Raw genomic sequence first — 18,927 nt, forward strand, 5'->3', positions numbered from 1 at the left:
TCCAATAATTTTTAAATGATCTCTCCTGGATCTATTTTCCAGGTCAGTGGTTTTCCCAGTGAGATATTTCACATTGCCTTCTGTTTTTTCATTTGTTTGGATCTGTTTAATAGTATCTTGATTTCTCACAAAGTTACTAGCTTCCATTTGCTCCAATATAATTCTGAAGGAATGATTCTCTTCAGTGAGCTTTTGAGATTCTTTTTCCATCTGGCAAATTCTGCTTTTTAAGGCATTCCTCTCCTCATTGCCTTTTTGAACCTCTTTTGCCATTTGAGTTAGTCTGTTTTTTAAGGTGTTATTTTCTTCAGTCAGGTTGTTGACTCTCATTTTATAGTTTTCTTGCATCATTCTCATTTCTCTTCCCAATTTTTCCTCCACTTCTCTTATTTGGTTTTCAAAATCCTTCTTAAGGTCCTCTATGGCCTGTAATTAGCTCGTATTTTTCTTGGAAGCTTTTGGTGCAGGAGTTCTGAGTTCACTGTCTTCCTCCTGTTCCATGCTTTGGTCCTTTTTGTCCCCAAAATAGGAGTATAAAGTTGGATTGCTCTGCTTGGTTTGCTTCCTTTGCCTGCTCATGTTGCCACTCACTTGATTTTTGGGCTTTTTGCCACAGTAGGACTGCCACCAGACAGGGAAGCTTCATCCCAAATGCTGGGGTTTTCTCAGCTACCAAAAGTATTAGTTGGGTACCCTCTCTGAAGCCTCCACACACTCTGGCAAGCTGGTCACACACCCCAGGACCTCCACCCTAGACTGTAATCCAGATCCAAGCAGGTTAATGCAAGAGCGATTACTCCTCAGACTGGTTGCTTGGTCGCCCTACAATCTGCAGGCCAGGAGCTGAAGCTGCCAAGGTGGCTGTGCGGGGCCGCCTCAGCAGCCTCTTGCCCTGGGGGCAAAGGCCGACTACACTCCCTACTGGATCCCAAAGTCCACACTGCACTGACCTCTCACTTTGTCCTTAGCATGTATGGGTTGATAATTCTGGAAACCTCCACACCTGCTGGTGATCTTAAGTCCCTCCAGTCAGAGGCTGGTCAGGCCGCCCTGAGGCTAAAACCTCCGGCTAGAGTAGGGCTGGGTTTGGCTCCAGAGCACTGCGCTGGCCGATTCCTGCCAGCCTGCTGGGCTGTCCTTGGAGGGAGGTTAGCTTCTCTGTGTCATTTTGTGGGTTCTGATGTCAATTCTACTTGTTAAGATGTTCTCTTCAGTGGATTTTTGTTCCTCTTTTACCATTTGGTGTATTTTGATTTTTAAGTGTTATTTTTTTTAATAATTTTTTTTTGTATTTCCTTTACCAAGCTGTTGACTTTTTTCATGATTTTCTTGCATCACTCATTTCTTTTCCCATTTTTTCCTCAACCTCTCTTATTTGGTTTTTAAAATCTTTTTTGAGCTCTTTTATGAGTTCTTTCTGGTCCTGAGACCAACTCACATTTTTCTTTGTGGCTTTGCATATAGCTCCTTTGATTCTGTTTTCCTCTGAGTTTGTGTTTTGATCTTATCACCATAGTAATTTACTATGGTCAGGATCTTTTTTTGTTGTTTGCTCATTTTTCCTGCTTCTTTCTTGACTTTATATTTAAGTTGGGTTCTGCTCCTAGGTTAGAGAGGACACTGTGGTAAACCTCAGGTTTTTTGTGCTGCTATTTTCAGAGCTATGATCTAAGAAGAGGTGTGTCTACTATTCTGCTGGCTTGTGCCAGGTCTCTCAGCAACCACAAGCACTCTTTTCTGCTCTATTACTGTGACCAGGGTCCCTGCTCCCCTGTGGCTATAAGCTCCAGTGTGCTAGTGCTGTTCCTTACCCAGGTATGTCCTTAATTAAAATATGGGTGGTATAAATGACCCTTAAAGTCTATCTGAGCCACTTGTCTCCTCTTTGTCTCTGCAAATAAATCATCACAGAATAATAGGAAGAATAGTATTATTTTGGAGATACCAATAAGGGATATAATTAGAATATGCATGCCAAAAAAGTACAGATGTTTTTATAATAACTTCATAATGACTTAAAACAAAATCACCAAGTGAGCCAGTAGGTCATATCAAGAGTGATTAGCAGCTTTTCAGATTCAGTGGATGACAAATACTTTAGAGAGGTCATTCTTAAATGCATAAATGCCATTCCAGCCACTTCTTTTATTTTTTTTTTGAGGGGGGAAAGGTAAGGCATTTGGGGCTAAATGGGCCCAAGGTCACACAGCAGTTAAGTGTCGAGTATCTGAGGCTGGTTTTGGACTCAGGTCCACCTGACTTCAGTGCCAGTGCTCTATTCACTGTGCCACCTAGCTGCCTCCCATTCTAGCCACATCTTAAAAGGAGTGGTCCATCCTTAGCCCACTACAAAGGGGCCTGAAAGAATACAGCTGAAAAGTCAAGAACCAGCAATGACGGTAGGACAGCCCAGCATGGCATTTTGTTTCTCAACCCTAGTATTTGTGTACTTTGGCTTCCTTTCTCTGCCTTGCTTCTGGAATTGAAGGCGCAGGAGATAAACATGTTGTCTCTTCATCTCATTTCCACCTTCTCTCCAATCTGTGACAACAGGACAGGAATAAGAACATACACTTTCAGGCACCAGGACACAGGTATCCCCCCACCTGCCAAGGGCCATTACACGTGCTATTTTTTGTCTTGTTCTGCCCTCTGCTCAGGGAACTGAAGTGGTTAGGAAGCAGTGGTAGCAGAATCTGAAGCACCAATTGCTGGAGTGTAAGAGAGGCAAATGGTCGGTAGGAAATTATCCAGAAAGAAGGAAAAATATCTTGAATAAAAGAAACCTACATTCTTGGACTGGAGTCTTCTTGTCCCTGAAAGAGTGAATACCTGAGTACTCACTAACATTGTTATCTTTAATATCTAATGTTGTGACCTTACCTACAGCAGGAGTATTTTCATTGAGACTACTTAATTTCTGGTCAAGAATGCTGGAATGAGACTCCAAATTGTCCATGTAGTCCTGGTACTTCTGAACATCTGCTTTTAAAGATGCCTTCGCTTTTCTTAGTGATATCAGACGATTCTTTAGGAGAAAAGAATATTAATTGTGTGAACAAAAGAGAGACAATTTATCTTAGTCCAAAATTACTTCAAATATGAATACTTAAAAGAACTGATTTTTTTTGTCAGGGTAGAGGACTCCAGTGTGGGAACTTCAACTATTAAGGCCGATCACAACTTATTTAGGACTCAGGAGATGCCTGCTAGGGAGCTACCTAAGGCACAAAGGAAAGGAGGATGAATTCAATTCAAGTCTTCCTGACTCTAAATCCAACACTATCTATTATGTCAATATCAAAATCATAATGCTTATATCTCTTGATAGAAATAAGCAAATGCTGTGATGTTATATAGAGTTATTAAGGAGAAGGATTTCTTTTAAGTAAATAATGAGATGAGGAACTTAAAGGTCAGGGAGAAATTGTTTGAAAGTACTAATTTCCTTGGCACTTGAGAACTATATTATTTTTGTGAAGTTCAAAGCCTAATTTTAACCTCAAAAATGTCTTGACTACACAGCTAAATATACACATACAACTATCTAGATTAAGGTATCAAATTGTAATTACATAATGCTTTTAATTTATATAAAGTATCTAACATAAAAAGTATAACATTAAACAAAAAATATATCCTTTTATTACTTCTTTTCCCAACAACCATAAACGACCTCCAAACTGAGACATGAGACTTATTTTTGGCCTTATGTAAACGTACATGAAACTTGCATCAGGTGACATCTCATTAGTCTAAGCTACATCACACAAGGGACAAACAGATTCTGGGGAATATAAAGCAACTTGCTTTCACAAGTGGTTCAATCTTATGTTAGTGAAAACTTAACAAATAAAATTTCTTAAAAACACATCTCTTTATGAAAAAGGCAAAGCACCAAATCAGATAAAAAGGAATTGAGAGACTAAAAGAGTTTTTTAGCTCAAATTCCCTATTGTACAATCTCATTAGAGACAAGCATGTTTACTAACCGGTTCATTTTCTTTTTCTCGTTCCAGCCTTGCAATTTCTTCAGTTAACTTTTTGTTTTCTGAAGCTAAAGATTCTAGCTTGGAATCATCTACATTAAATAAGTCCTCTGAAAAGAAATAAAACCCCCAAATGTAGTTAATAGGAACCATTAGTTATTCAAAAATAATGATTACATTTTGTATTAAATTTTCCTGACAGTATATCTACTAGGACTTTGACTGCTCCCTACTCCTCATCCTTTCAGTAAATACCTTTCAAAGTGATCTAGCTTGCTATCTTCCCCATGAGAAGCAGTTGGCATAACCAGATCAATGGCTAGGAAGGTATCTCTCCCAAGAGGAAGTCATTATGAAATGGTTTCATCATTTTTCAAGAGTTTACATGCTGGCTGAAGGAAACTCTTTTGGCATTTAGATCTATACTTGCCCTTTACATATAAACTGTTTTTTTTTTTTTTTTTGCTTTTTGGAGGGCATTTGGGGTTAAGTGACTTGCCTTTGGGAAAGGTCACACTGCTAGTTTTGTGTGTGTGTGTGTGTGTGTGTGTGTGAAGTATCTGTGGCCGGATTTGAACTCAGGTCCTCCTGACTCCAGGGCCAGTGCTCTATTCACTGCATCACCTAGCTGCCCCTAAACTGGTTTTTCAACATAAGTAATAATATCAAGTAAAAGAAAATCACTAAACCTTTATAATAGACATTGTGGCTTGAGTTTTATGGTAGTATAATCAAATGGAAAAACAGACTAAGTCAGGGAACTTGCATTTCATCTGCCAGAGAAAATGTGAAAGACTTTGGGCAACTTACTTAATTATACCTCAGGGCATGAGGATACCATCTGCCACCCAAGGGAAGCATGAAGATCAATGAGTAAGGTACTTTTAAAAAGTAAAATCCTTACATAAATAAGATTTATTTTGATGGTGTTTAGTTTAAAAAGTTTTATTATTTCAGTATTTAGTATAAGGCAGCAAATTTTAACATATTAAAAATGAAGAATACTTACTTAGCTTTGACTGTAATTCTGTATCTAAATCTTCAAAAGAATCAGCACCAGTCATGAAACTTTCATAGCATTTTACAGTATAGTCCAAAAACAACTGGAAAAGAGGGAAGTAGATTTTTTTTTTGAAGTCACAATTTTTTAGCTAGCTATTTTACTATTTTCCTTTGTGTAAAGTATAAATTTAAATTAATTAAATAAAAACCAAACACACTAATAGGAACCTGTCTAAGAATACATAAAGAAAATTTGTGTATTTCATTCATTTTACAGATTTAATCATATTTATGTGCTTTGACTTCTTAGTATAAAATGATACCAAAAGGAAGAACATCCTCCTTTGATTTAGTCCTTGGAATAACAGAGAAATGGAGGGTCATTAAGAAATATGAAATTCTGAAGGATAACTGTGTTAAAATGGAAACATAGGGCAGGTAGCCCATGAGAAGGGCAGGGAAGAAGCATTTACTAAACACCTTCTTTGTGTGAGGTATTTTGCTAAGAGCATCACACCTTGATAACCATCTCTCTTCAGACTTGATGGGAACAGCCCAGGACTTGGAATCCAAGAGCCCTGGGAATACTGACATTAAAGAAGAGGCATTAACAACTTGCTTTGCTACTGTACTCTAAGGGCCATGGGACTTTTCTGACTTGTACATAAAATTTTCCATGTGTGTTGTCTCCCTCCTTAGAATATGAGCTTGCTGAGAGCAGGGGCTATTTACTTTTCTATTTGTATCCTCAGTGCTTAGCACAGTACTTTGCACACAGTTAAAGTGCTGCATTCATTCACTGATTTCAGTGTGGATTCAAAAGGTAAGTTTGATGCCGCTCTTTAGGATATGACAGTGATCTTATAGGAATCAATACTAGGATGAGCGGGTTTTTTTTGGCTTTTTGGAGGGGGGAGGGCAGGGCATTTAGTAACTTACCCAAGGTCACATAGCTAGTAAGTGTGTCAAGTGTCTGAGGTCAAATTTGAACTCAGGTCCTCCTGACTCCAGGGCCCATGCTCTATTCACTGTGTCACCTAGCCGCCCCCTGAGTATTTCTTAACATACTATTGGGACACATGCTTTTTCTCCTAACCCTATTATACACAAAATGGAGGAAATTCTTTTGTTTTATTTTTTTGATCAATAGTAATGATGAGTTATACTATGCTATACTCCCCTGGTGACCACGGCCATAGAAGATGCCTGGTTAGAATTAAGAAATGCACATTAAGGTAACTGGTGAGCCTGGCTTCATTACAACTACACTGTGACCATTAAAGTAGATTCACTGAATTTCATGTGCAAAATGTAGGGAACAGCCTGTCATGATAGTGTTGCTTAGGGCCTTATCAAAATCGCAAAGCTAGTACTGGTCTTATTACTTTAAAATATGTATAAAAATATCCATTTCCTAGTGCTCAAACCACCGTGTAAGCTTTTTGTGGTATATGGGAAAGAACAACAGAAACAGTAATAAGACTTGAGTTTGAGCAAATTTGTTGAACATTACCCAGCTTTATGACCACAGAGAAGTTGGTTAACTATTCTGAGTTTATTTTCTTACTTAATAATAATAAATCCCAACATTTATGTAGCACGTACTATGTGCCAAGCACTGTGATACTCTTTAATTACATTTTAATTGAATATGCATACATCAGTACTTCAGAAAGAACAAAAATCCTATAAGAATTTACATTAAATTTTATGTGATGACACATTCAGTTCATTAACACCACGCCAACTCTTAAAAATAAAAAACAATTCTGTGAGGTTAGGCTACCTTATTATGCATTATTCCGTCTTCACTCTCTCCTCCCCAGGGTTGTCCATCATCAAATGAAGGTGAACTTTGTTTGCTGGCAAAAATGAGCTAAATAGGACATAGTAAAATACTTAGCTGCTCTCAAACACATACATTACTAACAGATTCATCTCTCAAAAATTTTTTTTCTTAAACAAAGTTGTTATATCTATAAATACATTTATGCTATTCCTAACATTGCTCTTTTCAGAGTATATTATGAGAGGAAGACTAAATGCATAACCCTGGCTTCATTAGCAATATTTTAATTAGCTACACATAATTACAAGGAATCCAGTGTAATTAAAGAAATATTACTAACAAGGGATAATTCACTTAATGCTATGATGAACAAACAGAAATTTCCAGGAATGGAAAGATTCCTTACAAACAATGTATATTTGCAACTTTTGCTGAATCATTGTTTGTTACTCATACATCAAAGCACAAATAAAAATTTTAGCTTACTATATCCTTCCCTACATTTTAGGAAATGCCAACCAGGTAATAACCTAGAGGTGGCTACTATTTGCAAATTTTTCATTTTCTTAACAACATAATAGACTATATATATTCCCATATTTCATCTCATTTACTTTTAGTGTCCAAAGTGATTAGCATTTTGCAGGAAATACTTTTGAAATTTGTTCTAAAAAGTTAAAAGTTTGGCTAGGATAGGTATCAGTGCACATTAGTATGTTATGTTAATAACAGAATTTCTTTCTACATTATCAAACTTGAACATCTTTAAGAAATAAATGGAATGTATTAACACTAAGTGAAGTCAAAACAATTGAAAGGATAAGAAAAATGGTTCTAGGAAAATATCAGTCATAGTATTTTCTAGATTACAATCTGATCTCTTGATTCAGTATAATCCTTTATCCACAAGATAACTTTCCTTAATTTAAGATTTTTATTAAGCTACCCATTCATGTCTTTTCCATCTCCTTTTCTAATTCATCATTTTTATCATGTCTCCTAACTATAGGTGTTCCCCAAGACTCTGTCTTAGGTCTTCTATTCTCCTATGTTTATATTCTCCCTCTTGGGGCAGCTAGAAGTATGATGGATAGAGCACAGGGGCTAGAGTAGGAAGACCTGAGATAAATCTGGCCTTACTAGCTGTGGGACCTGGGCAAGTCACTTAACCTCTGTTTGCCTGTTTCTTCATCTATAAAATGCGGATTAATAATGGCACCTAACTTCTAGAGTTACTGTGAGGACTAAGTAAGATAATAATTGTAAAGTACTTAGCACAGTGCCTGGTACATAGTAAGAGATGTATAACTTAGCTATTATTATTATTGGTGACCTCCTCAGCTCCCATGGACTTAATTTTCATCTCTATGTTGATGACTCACAGTTGTATATATTCTAGGCTCCATCTCTTCCCAAGCTTCAATTACTATTGGACAGTTCAAACTGGAGGTCCCAGAGATATCTTAAATTTAACAAGTCAAAAATGAGGCATTATGCATCCCCTAAACTCTCCTCTTCCAAAATTTCCTATTTCTGTTGAAGGTACTGCCATTCTTCTAATCTTCCAGATGAATAAATTTAGCATTGATTGCAACTCCTTCTTCTTGCTGATTTCAAATATCCAATGAGTTGCCAAATCTTTTTCTACCTCTGTAACACTGCTCACACTTGACTTCTTCTTACGTGGCTACCATCTTGGTTTAGGCCCTTACCACCTTTTGTCTAAACTACTTCAATGGTCTCCTAATTGGTCTTCCTGTAATTTTCATTAAGGGCAAAGCTGAACATGTGACTCTAGAGAAAATACAGCTAGCTTTCAGAGCACTACACAAACTGGCCCCAACTTGTCTTTTCACTTTCACTGTACATTGCTCCTCTTCCTCTGTGATACTGACAAACTGGCTTTCTTTCTATTCTTCAAACAGGACACTTTCTCTCCTTTGATTCATTTTACTTGTCTACTTAGCATGTAGCACTTGCTGCCTGGCACAGAATTGTGACTGATCAAACTACAACTAATTTTATATGGCCTAACACTTGATAATTTAGGCCAAGTCAGTAATCTAGAGCTCTTTTTGAAATTATAACCCTAAAGTTAGGACCCAAGCCACTTGTTCTCCAAATAATTTTTTTCTAGAATAATATATTTTAATTCAATGTTACATTTCTGTACAAAGTTTGTGGGACTGAGCTTAAAAAGATTTTGTTTAGATGGATGACTTTGTAGCAACTCAAGATACAATTTAATTGGTTGAATTACCTGGTTCAGAACTAAAAACTAAATTTTTTAAAATCTTTTTTTTCTTTTTTGCAGGGGGGAAGGCAGGGCAATTTGGATTAAGTGAGGATTAAGTTGGATTAAGCCAACATCACCTGGCTAGTTAAGTGTTAAGTGTCTGAGGCTGGATTTGAACTCAGGTCCTCCTGACTCCAGGGCTGGTGCTCTATTAACTGCAAGCACTGATGTAAAGAAATCTCTTTTCCTCCCACTATAAAGTTTATGTCACAATCACTCAGAAAAGTTTAGTTAAGTATAACATTTTAAGCATGAAAATGAAAAAAATATCGTTTTAAAAAATATTTTAAAGTTTAAAAACTTATATTTTTCTTTCTTTTTTACAATTTTACAAAATAATTTACTATTAAATTGTCTAACTTCAAATTATGACACCTATACATCTAGGTGGAAATATTAGTTATGGTAAAATAATTCACTTTTTGTAAGATAATGCTTAAATTATGTTTTCTGACAAGAGAATTTTGGAATGGAGTACTTTGTGAGGAAAAAAAATAGTCATTTCAACTAAATGGTATATGCCCTTTCTCTTTAGATTTTAGTTTTAATTCTTTTTTTTTTTTGGTCTTTTTGGAGGGGGCAAGGCAGGGCAATTGGGGTTAAGTGACTTGTCCAAGGTCACACAGGTAATAAGTGTTAAGTGTCTGAGGCAGGATTTCAACTCAGGTCCTCTTTTTTTTTTTTTTTTTTAAAGCAAGTGGGGTTAAGTAACTTGCTCAAGGTTACATGGCCAGTTATTTTTGTGTGGGTGCCGAGTATCTGAGGCCAGAACCGATCCCAGGTCTCCTGACACTGGGGCTGGCATTCTTACTCACTGAGCCACCTGGCCGTCCCTCAACTCAGGTCCTCTTGACTCCAGGGCCAGTGCTCTATTCACTGCGCCACTTAGCTGCCCCATTTTAATTCATTTTTAATGGAAAGATTTTTAAAATTTTAATTTGGAATGAACATTTTATGATGCCCTTTGAGGTAACTAAAAGTATTTTGTGCTGAGGGACTATAAAGCTAAAGTTATGAATCTCTGCTTCACTTATTTTGGGATGCAAAATATCCCTATATTTTTAAAAGCAAATGTTTTAATCTTATTCAATTCAAACAATACCTTGACGCAGTCTATAAGCCAGTTCAGACTTGCCACAACATGAGGCCATGTATGAGGTGCTCCTACTGTATACATGGAGCTTTTTGGTAAAGTAAATGGGTACCTATAAAAGTAACAATAATGTAGTTAACATATTAAACATAAGAGTAGATAAAATAAGCATCTCATAAAAAATCAATTAATGAACAAGTATTTGTCAAATGCCTAATATGTACTACGTACTAGGGATATAGACATAAGGAATTAACAGCCTTTACTCACAAGTAATTTACTTTCTCATAGGTAAGACAAGGTTATATCAAAATATATTTAGTATAAAAATATAATAAATAAATATAAATATATACAAAGTAGTTAAGCACAAGAGTTTTAGAGGGAAGGTGCTAGCAGTTGTGGGTTTTAGGAAGAGTTCCATACAGAAGATTGTGTTTGAGCTGTGTCAAAAAGGAAGAGAGGAATCTATGAGGTAGAGGTAAATGAGGAGTGTTTTAGACATGGGGGTTGGGCAGTGCGGAGGCAGAGAGAGAGGAGATATATGTTAGGAACATAGAGACTGCCACTTTAGCTTAATCATAAAGTGCTGGAGGGGTAGTAATGTATAGGGGTAAGGTTGTATAGGATTTAAAAAGCTATACAGAGGATTTTATATTTAGAATTGGATGAGTGAAGAACTAACATGGTAAGAACTTCACTTAAGGAAAAGCACTCTGGGAGCAGTGTGTAGGATGGCCTAGACTGTTGGAAAAATTAAGGAAGGGAGATTAATTTAAGAGGCCATTGTGATAGTTTAGCCAAGAGGAGATGAGGGCTTAAACTAAGGTGGTATCTGTGTGAGTAGAGAGGGGTCAGATATGAGAGCTATAGAAACAAAATTTGGCAACTTACTGTTTGGGTATTTCAGGTGAGAAAGAGTGAGAGTTTAGGAGATGAATCCAAAGTTGCAAAACTGGGTGAGTAGAAGATCAGGAGCATCTTTGACAAAATTGATAAGTTTGGAAGAAAGGCAAGTTTGGAAGGAAAGATAATGAATGAGCTCTGTTCTGGACATGTTGAGTTTAAGATGTCTTTGGCACATCCAGTTTGAAATGTCCAGTAGTCAATTAGTAATCTGGCAGTGACCCCAGGGGAAGAGGTAGTGTAGCGGGCAGAATGCTAGACTTGGAGTTAGGAAGACCTGAGTTCAACTCCAGATTTAGACACTGTGTAAGTCACTTAACCCTACTTACCTCAGTTTCCTCAATTGTAAAAATGGGAATAATAATAATATACAATAATTATAATATTAATATTATATGATATAATATTAATATAATTATATAATAAAATAATATAATAATAATTATATCAGGGCTGTTGTGAGGATCAAACGGGAGCTGTATAAAGTGCAGCACGGTGCCTGGCACACAGTAAGCTCGGTATGGATGCTGGTTATTATCACTCCTCTTCCTCCTACCCCTGTCCTGTATTATACATGGTGGCTGGATCTACAGGCCATCTGAAGAGATAAAGCCACGACAGCTGATGAGGTCACTGGCAGCATGTGGAATAAGGGAAGAAAGCACTTCAGGAAGTAACCAGTTTGAGATTATGATATGGATTGCAGAGAAAGAGAAAGAGGGATCAGAAAGAGGAAGAGAATCAGGAGCCATGGAAATCCAGAAAGGATGGAGCATCTGGAGAGTGTGGTCAACAGTATCAAATATGCATAAAAGCTGAGAAAGATTAGGACTGAGAAAAGATCTTCAGGATGCAGTCTGATGGAGAAGAGAGGAGTGGATAGTGTCAAGTGTACATGAAGAAGGGCTAGATCTGGTAAAAAGGTTCACCTCATTATCAGACTGAAAGGAGGAAAAAGTGGAAGATGGTGTCATGTCAAGGTAAGTCAAGATAACGAGAAAAGGAAATGAGGGACCCCACATTAAATGGTCTTGAATTTCAGTAAAGTAGGAAAGAAGATCCTTAGCTGAGAGAAAGGGGAAGGCAAGGGAGAGATGTGGGAAGCCTTCAGGAGGGAAGCAAAGATTTGGAATAGCTTTTCTGGGGGATGAGACAGGGAGTCAGTCAGCTTCAACTGGCCCCACACTATAGCAAGTCAGCTGAAGCTGTATAATATGAATTTCTAATGTACCTAGCAAATACAGTTGTGAGAATTACTCTAGCAGCTCTTACATGAGAACCAAGGAGGGAAAGTTAGAATAATCCAGGGCTGAGGTTTGGAAAGAGAAAGAGGCAATATGAAAAAGAGACCTGGGATTCAAGAGCAGAGAACAGTGTCAAGTTGAAACAGTTGATTACTGGGCTGATGCTAGAGGAGTTAACTGAAATCAAAGGGGTACAATTTCAGAAGTCTGAGAAAGTACTAAGGACTAGAAAGATTAGAGGTCTGGATGAGGGTAAAAAACAGAGAAACGGAATGATAGGAGATAATGGTCAGATAGAGAAATGTCAGAATTTCTAAGTGGGGAAATTGAACACATGAATAATGGTGAGATCTAGCATGTGATGATTCCTATAGTGGCTGAGGTGGAATGGAGATGGTCATGGAACTTAATTTAAGGATGATGAGTTATTGGAATGTCGGAGAGCTTGAAGGAAAATTTAAATGGATTAAAGTCCCCAAGAATAAAGGCAGAAGTTGGGGAGGACAAGGAACTGGTAAAATAGGTACTGAATTCCTTAAGAATAATTGGGAATGAGGGTGGGAGAGGGCATGGGGTCATTACACTAGAACTATCACAATTTGGACTGAATGACTAATCAGCCACAAGCTTCCTAATTAATTAGTTATTTGTTCTTTACTCAAACCCATTTTACTGTCAAAAACTAATTTGAATAGGTTAGCAGAGCAGAGTGAATACTGTACCAATATATGCAAAGTAGTTTTAGATGGAGGATGCTGGTAGCTTGTGGGTATTAGGAAAAGTTTTACGAGGAGAATTGTCTTTGAGTTGTATCATAAAAGAAGACAGGGACTTTATGAGGTAGAGGTAAGAGGGGAGAAAAATCTTGGTAGGCTATGGAAGCATCATGGTCAGCTTTACAACTTTCTTTTGAAAAAAAATTATAATAGTATATATATTGTCCAAAAGCATAAGGATAATATATATGATAGTATATATATTATAATAGTATATATACTGTCCAAAAGCAAAAGGATAAACCGAACACAAAACAGTCGGTTGTGATTTCATCAATGTAGGGGACTCCTACTTTGAGAACTGTCTCCACTGATATAGACTTATGTTTTTATTCCAATTGCCTTGGATAGGGAGAGTTTACACAATTTGCCCATGGTCATAAAGATCCAGGATTTTAACCCTAGTCTCAGATCAAGGCCAACTCCCTATCTACTATGTCACGTATCTCAATCATAATTTACTTTGGTAAAAATTTTCTTTTCAACATTCCCAGAGACTAACTATGTAATGATGTTTGCAGCCATGCTCTGAATGTTTCTCCTTCTTATATTTTCAGTCCAATGAAAAATTAAACATACATACCCAAGATCTTTCAAGATTCTTGGAACCTCCTCTTCAAACTTACTATCAGGAAGTTCATAAGAAGGTGATAAGAAGTCAAAAATAAAAGTGAATATCTTTAGGAAGTCTTTAACAGATGGACTTTGTAGAGATTTCATGGATGCACCTAAGGCATAGCCATTTTCTGTAAGAAACTATAAGAAGTGTTATTATTTTTTTAATAGAATAAATTATTTGCTGATTAAAAATCTCCTAAGCTAACAGTTGGAACTTAAAACATCAATTGGCAGAAATACCTCCCAGGGGGGCGGCCAGGTGGTGCAGTGAGTAAGAGCGCCGGCTCCAGAGTCGAGAGACCTGGGATCGAATCTGGGCACAGATACTTAGCACCATACTCAGAAATCATAACTAGCTGTGTAACCTTGAGCAAGTTACTTAACCCCAATTGCTTTTAAAAAAAAAAAAAAGAAAGAAAAATACCTCCCAGAGTTGTCGAATACACTGTTGAATGAATGCTTTGTCATTAAGTGGTCTAGGGTCTTTGATTTTTTCAGTGCCTCCAAATACACCAAGCAGACTGTTCCGGGATCCAGGTCCACTAGTTCTGGAAATAAATAAAAGTGGTGAAAATGGTCTCTTCTTTTCCTCTACATGTATATTCCTTTAGCCAAATCTAGACTATCAGATGTTTATTTTGAATTTTAAAATTATTTCAAAATGGAGAAAGTACAATTTTACTTTATTCTTTAGAAAAAGAGTGAGAAGAGAGGTGGAATTTTATGCAGGCTTTTTTCTCAAATCAGAAAAGAGTTGTTTTGGCACGAAAATGATTATATTTCTCCTCTTAAATCTTTTCCCCCCCTCCTAATCTCTGAAAATCTTTGTTTTTTTTGAAGAAGCATTTTGCAGTAGAATGGATGAACTCAGGCCCTCCTGACTCCAGGGCTGGTGCTCCATTCACTGGGCCACCTAGCAGCCCCTGGTAGGCATTATTATGATCCTCATTTTTAAATATGAAGAAACTCAGGCTGAGAAAGGTCAAGTGACTTTCAGTAAGCAATCTGTGATGGGATTTCAACTTGGATTTTCCTGACTCCAAATTAAATGTCATTATCACCATCATTATTAATATTATCATTATTATGATAGCTAGAACTTATCTAGCACATTAAGGTTTGCAAAGAATGTTACAAACATTATATCTTTTTATTCTCACAACAACCCTGGGACTTCAGTGTTATTATTACCCACATTTCAGAGATGAGGAAACTGAGACAATGAAACTGAGACTCTCCATAACTTTGAACCGGCTGTCCACAATGGTCAGTGCACTCCTTCCTTACCTCTGTTTCCAAGAATTTCTAGCTCTTTCTCTCTACTTACACAAGCTTTTTTCTAGTTCAGGAATATATCATTTCTGTCCTAGACTGGCACAATAGCCTAATGCTATTAGACTCCCTGTTTTCAGTCTCTCTCCTTTCTTTTTTTTGGAGGGGGGAAGGCAGGGCAGTTGAAGTTAAGTGACTTGCCTAAGGTCACACAGCTACTAAGTGTTAAGTGACTGAGGCCGGATTTGAACTCAGGTCCTCCTGATTCCAGGGCTGGTGCTTTACTCACTGCATCACCTAGTTGTTCCAGTCTGTCTCCTTTCTAACCCATATGCTGTCACATTAATATTCCTAAATTTTAGGTCACTCCCCTACTCAATTTTCATGATCTTTGTATTGCCTCTAGATTAAAATAGAACTCTTTAGCTTGGGATTTAAAGGCCTCCATAATCTGGCTGCGACCTACCTTTTTAGACTTATACTGTAGGTTCTAGCTTAACAGGCTACCATTCTTTTTTTTTGTGTGTGTGTATGTGAAGCATATGACAGAGGCTGTGTTTTATACTTCCTTTGGATCCTCAAAACCATGATACAATGTCAGACGTGTAGAACATATTCAATAAATATTTTTTGCTTGATTAGAAAGAAAAAAGCCAATATTAATATTACCTTTTACCAAAGAAGCTGATTTTCCTTTCAGAAGTGGATGTGCCAGGTGTAAGTCTACTTGTATTTAACTTCCCAAAGGCTGGTCTTTCTTTGCTTTAAGAAAAAAAGAAATTACAACTCTATAAAACAAAATTCTCTAGAAATAAATGCAATTTCACTGTTCATTAGGATGCAAATGTTCTTACTTAAGAACACACAAGAGACTCTGTCAGAAAGAAATTACTTTGGTCACTTTTTCACTTCTGATATAATTTTAAGTTTTGTCCTTTGGAGGAACCTATATTAGTTTTAAAATGACCGAAGTTTTGTTAAGAAGTTTTTTGCAACACATAGGTTATAAAACAACAAACTAAAATAGCCAGAAGTATAAAAGTTCTAAATGGGGAAGACAGAAAGTATAACTTAAGACTGAATTAAAGCAATCAAGCTTAGTGTGAAATTCCATTTATCTCTAAGTGTTTATATATAAAATACTTGTGAAAAGAATTTGGAGGATTTTTATACAGACAGCAACATATATATGTGTGTATACAAACACACATATGTATTCATTGGTCTTTAATCAATATTTCTGTTGTTACCAGAGTTCAAATCTGGCCTCACAAACTCACTAGCCATATGACCCTAGGCAAGTCACTTAACTTCTGTTTGCCTCAGTTCCCTCAAGTGCAAAAACCTGCAGAGTTGTAAGGATCAAATGAAATAATTTTTGTAAGGGACTTAGCAAAGTGCCTGGCATGTAGTAGGGGCTATAAAAATTTTTATTCCCTTTCCCTTCCTTATTTTAATGCTGCATGGAAGCAATAATGGACTCCTGAAGGTTCTGCAAACTTCAGTAAATCAGATAAGCTTGAACGCACCTAAGAGACACACTGTGCTATTCTTTTGTTATTTGTCCTTTGTTCTCAAAGAGGAACATGACACCAGGAAGGTGAGGTCATGACTTTCAAATGAATTGGATTTAAGTGAGGGAGGGCTATGCAAAGTCAGCAAGCTCACTTTGTCCTCCAGAACCATCTGGGTCTAGTGGTAAGACACAGATCAGGACAGCTGGAGACAGCCCCTGATACACTATGCTAATCCTTCAAGGAATAGCCTTGTGGGGTCTGAAAAAAGCTAATGCCAGAATTTTCGTCTCCTGGTGAATTTACAGTAATTTTTTTCAGCTATAGTAACTTGTGAAGGCTACGATGGCAAACAATGACAGAAGAAATACCTATACTTACAAAATTATGAATCCTTAAAGAATGGAAATTGAGTGAGTATTTTCTACTAAATAATATTCATACAGCACTTTGCAGGTATAACTGGACAGTGCAAGTATTATCCTCATTTTTCTTTTTTTTTATCCTGAACAAAATGGTATCTCCATTTCCCTTCTCACTCAGCTCTCCTCCTCTTCCACAGTTCCTGTTTAATTTCCTTTTGAATTTGATGCTTTTTCCATATCAGATTTTGTGTTTGTTCAACCCTTTTTTATACAGTTCAGGTGAAAGCAAAGTTTATATTAAGGAACAGGGAAAGGAATAAGCATTTATATAGTGGCTACTATGTGTCAGGTACTGTGTTAAACACTACAAATATTATCTAATTTGATCCCATTTTACAATTGAGGAAAATGAGGCAAACTGAGGTTCAATGACTTGCCCCGGTGCACACGGCTGTTAAGTGTCTAAGAGGCTGGATTTGAACTAAGGTCTTCCAGAGAGGCATGCTATTCTGTCCAATGAGTTGCCTAGCTGCCTGTTACGCCCACCTTCTCCACTGTCTTCTTTTATATACTCCATTTATATGAAATAGTAAATTTCATTTCCTTTTCCTTAGTGTATTTCCTATTTTATTTAAGATCACCCAAACTGAACAAAACCAACATAAGGCCCCTTAGTTGTCTTATTGAACATTATGACCTTTGAAGAAATTAGGATTTCAAGAGGACACTTGTTCCTTTCCTGAATATTAGAATGTGAATGCATCTTCAACATATAGTCCCGTCCAACTGATGCAATTATTGGCTTTTCTAGCTTTCTCTTGGCTCTTGGATTTGTATTTCAAATATTTAACTCATCTTTTTTAAAAATCACAAATGCTTGGAAGTCCTGTGTTTCCTTAAAGGTTTATCCAACCCCTGCTTTGCCTCCCCCAGTCTTGTAAAGTAAGTTATTTTTGGCTGTAAGATGTTATCTTTTGCCTTCTGGAAAACTTTATTACAAGCTCTCTTGTCCCTTAAAATGGTAGCTGCCAAGTAGTGTATAAACTGACTGTAGTTCCCTGGTACTTCAAAACTGTCTGCAGATAATATTTTTCTTTTTTTGCCCTTTGGAGGGCAATTGGGGTTAAGTAACTCGCCCAAGGTTACACGGCCAGAATAAGTGGTTTTCTAAGTCAATATGCAGCCACAGAAATGTTTCTATTTGGTTTTGACACCACTGCTAGAGCTCTCATTTCATTTAAAAGATCCTTTTTCATCTTCTTTCATCTCTTCCAGGAATTTTAATAGACCTTTTGGGCAAGCTATCTGTAGCACTGCTTGTAAGTGCTGTGCAATTATTCCATTGTGTTCTAGACATCTGTTTATTTATATTTCAAGTGTTGTGGCTGTCCCTCCCCTGCAACTGGACATTTTGTCATGGCTAGGCTGCAACTGGCTGCATGCCAGGATGGAATGGCAGGCTGTCTGGCCTTGATTTATATTGTCTTAAGGTTCTGTCATTGACCCTACTCCTCCAAAGGTACCTGCTCTGCATAAAGCACTGGTGGGTCCCAGGCTTACTTATCTATATTCTTTGGACACAGAGCATTATATCTAGAGTACTAAGCTCTTTGAGATTGTCAGGGTCAGTTCTGTTCTGGAGCTGATAACTTTTAGAGCTCCTAGGGTATGCAGACTAACCTCTGCCTTTTCCCTAGGAGCTTTGTTAGCTATTCTGGTTTACACTCTGAGGATATTTACCAGCTCTCCCCACACCCCTTCCCCACTAGAGTGCTCCTGACTTCTGGTTAGGCATGCTTTATTGTCCTGGGGTCAACCAGGCCCAAGTGACAAAAGGGGACACTCAGAAGCCTAAGAAGGGGATCCCAGGCAAAAGAACTAGAAGGAAGCAAACAGAGCAGTAGGAGGATTCCTTGAGGGTGTGGGAACTGGCAAACCTCCTTGTTGGGGCTCGCCTCACTCTAGTTCTGTTGCCTGGGATCCCCTTCTTAGGCTTCTGGGTGTCCCCTTTGGTGAGCTGTGGTGGGATGACTAGTTTCTAACCATTAGTTGGCTTGGCATGC

The 18,927-nt window shown here is 37.4% G+C and overlaps 1 protein-coding gene across 1 annotated transcript in view; it reads right to left on the reverse strand.

The window, feature by feature from the left end:
- Positions 1-15,749, reverse strand: part of NDC80 (NDC80 kinetochore complex component) — a gene marked incomplete at its 5' end in the record, with an annotated part of 35,847 nt that extends 20,098 nt beyond the window's left edge. Inside the window, 8 exons of the mRNA XM_069099479.1 lie at positions 2,884-3,028; positions 3,993-4,099; positions 4,999-5,092; positions 6,778-6,867; positions 10,179-10,281; positions 13,679-13,851; positions 14,138-14,261; positions 15,655-15,749. Of these exons, the coding sequence (XP_068955580.1) occupies positions 2,884-3,028; positions 3,993-4,099; positions 4,999-5,092; positions 6,778-6,867; positions 10,179-10,281; positions 13,679-13,851; positions 14,138-14,261; positions 15,655-15,749 (931 nt within the window). The remainder of the gene's footprint in view (positions 1-2,883; positions 3,029-3,992; positions 4,100-4,998; positions 5,093-6,777; positions 6,868-10,178; positions 10,282-13,678; positions 13,852-14,137; positions 14,262-15,654) is intronic.
- Between the last annotated feature and the right edge of the window lie 3,178 nt (positions 15,750-18,927).

This window comes from Petaurus breviceps, unplaced genomic scaffold, assembly GCF_028583685.1.
Source record: "Petaurus breviceps papuanus isolate PSGF00001 unplaced genomic scaffold, PetGlider_PUasm1.0 38, whole genome shotgun sequence".
Taxonomy (NCBI): domain Eukaryota; kingdom Metazoa; phylum Chordata; class Mammalia; order Diprotodontia; family Petauridae; genus Petaurus; species Petaurus breviceps.